The sequence below is a fragment of the Galeopterus variegatus genome, unplaced genomic scaffold (genome assembly GCF_000696425.1).
Source record: "Galeopterus variegatus unplaced genomic scaffold, G_variegatus-3.0.2 Scaffold284, whole genome shotgun sequence".
Lineage (NCBI taxonomy): Eukaryota > Metazoa > Chordata > Mammalia > Dermoptera > Cynocephalidae > Galeopterus > Galeopterus variegatus.
In genome coordinates, this window is record NW_007726395.1 from 243558 (window position 1) to 250483 (window position 6926).

General features: G+C 44.9%; 1 protein-coding gene across 1 annotated transcript in view; it reads left to right on the plus strand.

Moving 5' to 3' along the window:
• Positions 1 to 6926, plus strand: part of DNAJC11 (DnaJ (Hsp40) homolog, subfamily C, member 11) — a 46217-nt gene that overhangs the window by 6206 nt on the left and 33085 nt on the right. Inside the window, exon 3 of the mRNA XM_008566994.1 lies at positions 1654 to 1755. Coding sequence (XP_008565216.1) covers positions 1654 to 1755 — 102 coding nt within the window. The remainder of the gene's footprint in view (positions 1 to 1653; positions 1756 to 6926) is intronic.

The following is a 6926-nucleotide window of genomic DNA, read 5'->3' on the forward strand; positions in this document are numbered from 1 at the left end:
CGGCAACGGGATCGCAAGCCTCGGTGTTGCTCCCGCCCCTCGCTCAGCCAGTGAGCGGGAGCCGGTCTGTATGTGGGATCCGAACCCCCGGACGGGAGCGCCAGCCGCGCTTCCCAAGCAGCGCACTATCCAGTGCGCCACCGGGCCGGCCCCTAAACGTGTATTTTTAAAAATAATTTAGAATTTTCAAAATAACTTTTTGTCACATTATCCATCTTTTTAGTATTCTCTGAGCAGCATCTTATGACTTGCCTGCATTGTATGGGGAATATGCTTTTGGACATCCCCCCAATCCACCTCATGACTTTGGCCATGATAGAAAAACAGTAACTACTTTTTCTGTCCTACTCCCATGCTCTGTGTTTCTCACAGGTCCATGAAATTTTGCAGCCATAGACAGGACCCTTAAAAATCAGGTAGTGCTGGGCCGGCCCGTGGCTCACTCGGTAGAGTGCGGTGCTGATAACACCAAGGCCCTGGGTTCGGATCCCACATAGGGATGGCCGGTTCGCTCACTGGCTGAGCATGGTGCTGACAACACCAAGTCAAGGGTTAAGATCCCCTTACCGGTCATCTTTAAAAAAAAAAAAAAAAAATCAGGTAGTGCTTAGAGGTGGTGGTCACAGTGCATGTTATTAATTCCACAAAATAGTATGTTTAAAAACAGTTAAGGGCCGAGCCCGTGGCACACTCGGGAGAGTGCAGCGCTGGGAGCGCAGCAGCGCTCCCACCGCGGGTTCGGATCCTGTATAGGGATGGCCGGTGCGCTCACTGGCTGAGTGCGGTGCGGCCGGTCTCAAAAAGGACAAAAAAAAAACAGTTAAAATGGCAAACCTTCTGTTGTATATATTTTACCACAATAAAAAAAAAGAAAAATCATGTAGTGCAGTTTCCTCTTTCACAGAGATGGCACCTGAGGCCCACAGTGGCCTTTCCTTTCTTATGTTTCTTTCTACCTCTTTGAAATGTCAGCTAGATTATCTTCCTTTCATATTGATCTAAGAAAGGCTAAAACAGAATGCCTTATTTTCTCACAGATTTGACATCATTGTGATTCCTGTGTTTTACATGGTGTGCTGCTTGGTACCTGAGCATTGTTATGGTGAAGTACAGGGCTCCACATGCCAAGGTTCATAGCATTTTGCAGGAGGAATCCCATGATTCAAAAAACACGCAGGCCCGATAGCTTGAGATCTCTCCATCCAAGAAGCTCAGGAGTCTCTAGTGATCACCCCAGCATGCTAGGGAGAGCCGTTGTGCCTTCGTTTTGATGTTTAATATTGGTTATCTGGGACTCATTAGGAAATTTAACCTATGATATTTAAGGTGATGTTTTCTTTGTAAGATTCCTGCAGCCTCAGAGATAAGTCACTAAAATAAAGAAAGGAAAGAATGTTTAAGTCTCCAGAGAGCTGAGAGAGAGCATGACTTGGGAATGACCAGGAGGGAGACAGAGCCCTCACCTCATGGGGCCTGGGGCCTCTGATGGAAAAACTCATCGCAGTTCTATTGATGTCTCTTAAGGCCCTGGGAAAGAGCGTGGCCAAACCCCAGGCAACATGTACATGCCGAGGTCAATGACTTCAGTGCTTTGGGTATGTTTTCCTTACTTCCTGGGTCCTCAGTTGTCCTCTCCTCTTGATTTTGCTGTAGGTTGTGGAAAGGAGGAGAACACCTGCAGAGATCAGAGAAGAGTTTGAGCGTCTGCAGAGAGAGAGGGAGGAGAGGAGGCTACAGCAGCGAACCAACCCCAAGGTAGGCCGGGGCCCCCTTTTATGAGGACACGTTGAAGGGCTTTGTTACCAGCAGGCAGGTCTAAAATAACTAGGTGCCAGTGGGTGTTAAAGCAACAATATACAAAATTGGATGGGACAGAATTTCAGTTGTTTTATCTCAAAGTGGTATCTGTCTGGAAAGTAGCTCCTGGTAGCTCTCAGTAGAGCTGTTGCTGATGACCAGGCGACATGTGTTTTGAGCCATCTGGAGAAAAGACAAAACCAGTCCCCTGGTTTTCCCAGAAGCCAGGGAGATTTCCCAAGCAGAAACACAGGCTAATTCTCTAAGACCTTTCCCCCAGCTCTGCTGCCCATGTCCTTGACATTGAATATCAGTTAGAGGACGGTGTCAGGGGAAAGGACAACCACCTATCAGTATAAGCATTTAGGCAATTCTTCATGTTAGGACCAGTTAGGATAAAGAGAGCCAAATAATGCAGAGGGTTTAGGGCATTTCCAACTTGCATTAAGCAGGGGTTTCTTAACGTAAGTTGACTCAAGTCTACATTGGAGTTTGAGTCATTTAACCCAGTGACACTACTGAGTCAGAGAGTTACGTTTCAGTCCTGTGTATATCTTTTTTCCTTTGATTTACTGGGGAGAATGTTCTGAGGTCTGCTCCAGCCCTGTGGCAAGTAGAATATCTCAGTCAGTGTGAGATGCCAGTTGTATAAATGGCTAATTGAACATGGCCAATGTGCTGTCCAACTGTGTTTGATAAGAGGAATCAGTGGCTGCGCCCTGTCAGTGTAGCCAGGATGGGCTGGCAGACAGCCTGTATCTGTCAAAAGGAGATAGTTGCCTCCCCCCAGCTTTGTCATTGGCCTCTTCTCGAAGGTTCATCATTGGAAGGAGAGGTGAAGCCAAACAAAGTAATAAGAAGCATCATTACTTTTTAAAATCTTCTAAAGAAAAAGAACAACTAGCTTAAACCGGGAAGCATGATAAGATGAACCTCTGATCAAATACATTCGAGAAAACAGATTTTTTAAAGACCCCTACAGCATTTAAAGGACCATATATTCAGAACATACCCATCTGTTTGCATCCTGCATCTCCCGTCCCCTCTTCCCACCCTCCCCTCGACAGGAGATGACTTCAGTAGTGCAGCATGGAGGTGGGGAATCCAAACACTGGGTATACCAAGGCGGGGAGTTAGAGATGATTGGGAGAGTTGGAAATGTCCGAGGCGCCCTGAGCTGTGCTAGTGGTTCCCTTCCCACATCTCCCAGCCCAGTGCTAAGGGCCAGTGCACTAGGGGGAGGTCAGTGTTGGCAGGTGGAGGTGAGGATGGGGGAGATAAGGTAGGGCCTGGCAGGAGCAGGCTGGTACTTTGATGTTTTTGCTGTTCTGGCTGGAGTTTGCTGCATTCTGAACAGTGAAAGGGAAAGAGGACCTCACTGTGGTCCTGAGCCTGTGTCCTATGATCAAATCGGCCATCTGGGTGTGTGCGGAAGTTACTTATTGAGATTCTATGCAAATGTGTCTGCAGGCCATGTTTTTGTGGAATGAGGGAGCACAGCTGTGACCGTTTCATACAGGCAAGCAAGTTATTTTAAAATCTCCAATACTTTGCTATTTCCATAAACTGCCTCCAAATAAATAAAACATTTTCTAACCAGAAATACTGAGTGATAACCAGATGTTGGCTATACAGCATTTTTGAGGAGAGAATTTGAGTTGGGTCTTTTGTTTCATTTACAAGGCGGGGAGTTTTGCTTTTCAATATGAGCAGAAAGGTTTGGGGTGTCCTCATCCTAAGAAGAAAGGGGTGATCTCTTATAAGAAGACAGTAGGGAGAAGGACACTTTGGTGACTGTAGAGATCAGCCTGTCATCTGGGCCCCCACAAAGGCCCATAGTTTGTACAGGATCAGCAGACCATATGCCATGTGTGATACTGCCACCTGAAACTTGGATGAGTATTTCTCTCCATTTCCATCAGTAAGAGTGTTAGGTAGGGATTTTCCAGCAGGATGTATGTACCAAGCAAAAAGACCTCATGGCAAAAAGCACAGGTTAGAAATAATGCCTGACACAAGTAAGGTAGGACACAGAGCAAACTATTAGACCTATGTTCAGTGTTTTCGTTTGTAAAATGAGCACATCTGTCCTAACTACTATGCCAAATTGTTAAAAGACTGAAAAAAAACATGAAATAGATGTTATTTATTAGAGAAGGATAATCCTGCTATATAAATGCAAAGTGGTACTAGTACCAATGTGAGGTTCAGAACCAGACTTTGTTTTGGTATTTCATTTGGCACTGAGTTGGAAATACGTGGCTCAATCAGGCAGTTCCTTTGCCCGTGGTGGTGGGGTTTGAGTGGGGTCTGTCGATTAGGTTATGAAAATGGCCATCTTCCAGTTCCCTCCACCTTCTCCTGTGGCCAGGCCCGATGCCGTTTGCAGCATGGCCACTGCCTGTATTCTTATCTCGTGTGAAATGTGTTGTGGAAAGCGCCGTGGGGCCCAGGAGTGAGGGGACACTCAGCTCCAGTGTGCGTGCACCTTGCCTCCTGGCTCTGTAGCTGACGGGATGCAGGCATGTGCGCACACACATGCACTGCAGGCAGCAGGGCAGAGCCGTGGACTCAGAGACAACAGCCCTGGGTCTGGATTCAGAGTCCACCTTCCAGCCGGTGCCCTTGGTCGTCCTTTCTACAGCCTCAGTCCAGTTTCTCTCTGCATGAAATGGGAGGTTTGCCATGAGGCTAGCCGCATGGGGTTGAGTCCTTGGACCCCACAGTCCTTAGTTCTAATTCCCTGATTTCTGCCTTTGCTACTGGAAAGCACCAAGCTCAGTTGCTGGGGTCCCAGCATCACCAGGACCCTCCACATTGAGCTGGTGCAGGAGGGAATTTTGTGGCTGGACAGGACGTGAGGTTCATCCACGACTACTGTGTGAAACTGGAATCTGACTGCACCACCCTGGCCATCCTCCCTCCATCTTTGGATTTCTATTTCATGTGCATAATTCAGCTACATTTCTTGCCTTTTAGAAATTAAGATCATATAACCAGGTTGTTCTGTGCTCTACTGACTTCATATTAATTCTTTTGTTAATGCCCATAAATTTTATCTCTCTGTGGATAGCAGCCACTGTGAACATCCTTAGAAGACGGCCAGCCCCCAGGCAGCTTGTCTGAGTTTATTGCTGCCTTCTTCATGCACTCCTTAAGGTCCCAGGTAGAGCAGAGGGTTAAGTTAGGATTGTTTTGGGGGGCTTGGCTGTCTGTCTCTAATGGCATATATTGCTGTATTTTTTTAATCCTGTTGGAGACGTTTCATGGAGATTGTTATTGTTACCTTATTTTCTGGACCATTCTTTTTTTTTTTTTTTTTTTTTTTTTTTTTTAAAGGGGTGGTTTAAAACCCCCCACCAAACCCCCCTTTTTTTTTTTTTTTTTTTTTTTTTTTTGCTATTACAGAGGTTGATGTAAACTCCTCAGCAAGACCTCCTTTCTGATTTTAGAAACGCTCTATGATCAGTGTGGTTCTTGCAGTAGTTTAGAAACAATTCAGCTGTATCAGAAAAAAAATTAAGGGCTAGCCCATGGCTCACTGGGGAGAGTGTGGTGCTGATAACACCAAGGCCATGGGTTCCGATCCTTATGTAGGATGGCCGGTTAGCTCACTTGGGAGAGAGAGCATGGTGCTGACAACACCAAGTCAAGGTTAAAATCCCCTTACCGGTCATCTTTAAAAAAAAAGAAAAGAAAAGAAAAAAAATTAAAATAATATATTGAGGAAGGCATGTAACCATAAAAATATCTTTAAATCCCAAAATGTTTTCATAAAGATGTATGAGTACGTTACTCAATTATTTTTAAAGGATTTTAAGAAAAAATTTTTGATTGCCCTGGTTAATGATTATAGCCATCACAATGAGCCTGTGGTTATGACTTCTGTCTATTCTGTGGAAATGATTCTGATGTCATAAAACTGACTCGACTTGTCTGACAGGATAATAGTGCAGAAGAAAAGCTGTTGAAACTTATGTGTTTGTTGTGCTCAATGGCAGGAAGGGGCAATTTGCCGTATGCAGAAATGGGCTGCTACTGAAATTGGAGAAATTGGGAAGTTGTCATATAAGGAGAAGGGACAACTGCATGTTTAATCAAGTCAGGGAAAGTGCTGTAATATAAAACTGAGACTTTGGAGAGGAGAAGAGGTGGCTGTCTATGTAGAATGCACAGAGGGATTCAAAGACAAAAAGCTCTTTGTCTTTAAGTGAGTGAGAGTTGGAGGGCCGTCCCCCCTCCCTCCATCATGTCAGCCTGGCCACTTACACACAAGATTTCAGAATTAAAGTCTACTGCTTATTTGGGTGGTGGGGGAGGGTGGTAGGGCCGGGAATGGGGACCAGTAGTGGTTGGGCTAGAATTGTCCTTAGGAACCCTGGTAAGTTTGAGTTTGATCCTCCATAAAATTTGAGAATATCGGTTCGGACATTCAGCTCAAAGACAATGATTCTGTGGCAGCAGTCATCACAAGAGCCGTCCTGCGTTCATCAGTTATAAAACAGGCAAATTTCACATTGCCCTTTATCAACTCTTTTGGTGGAAATTTCAATTAGTAACAAGTTACTATTGAGATTGCATTTGACAGAAATTTCTCATGTTATCCTTATGGACAGATAAAGAAATATAAACATGAAAGCAATTCAACATGGATAGTAATGATGTGTTAATTAATTTGTGATAATCACTACACAATGTGTATATGTGTGTGTATATATATATATATGTATATATCAAATCATCACATTATACACCTTGAATATATATAATCTTGATATGTCAACTAAATATTTTTTAATTTAATGATTTCAAACAAAAAAAAAATAAAAATAATTTAGAATGGCACATTCCTGGCTCAATAAAAACCTGATGCTACTCAAAGAGGGCTGATGAATGCAGCATTTCCTACCTGGTGAGAAACTGCTCATTGTGGGGGGGAAGGCTCCTGCTTATCACTGGGGGAAGGCTCCTGCTCATCACTGGGGGAAGGCTCCTGCTCATCACTGGGGGAAGGCTCCTGCTCATCACTGGGGGGAAGGCTCCTGCTCATCACGGGGGGGAAGGCTCCTGCTCATCGCTGGGGGGAAGGCTCCTGCTCATCGCTGGGGGGAAGGCTCCTGCTTTTTTTT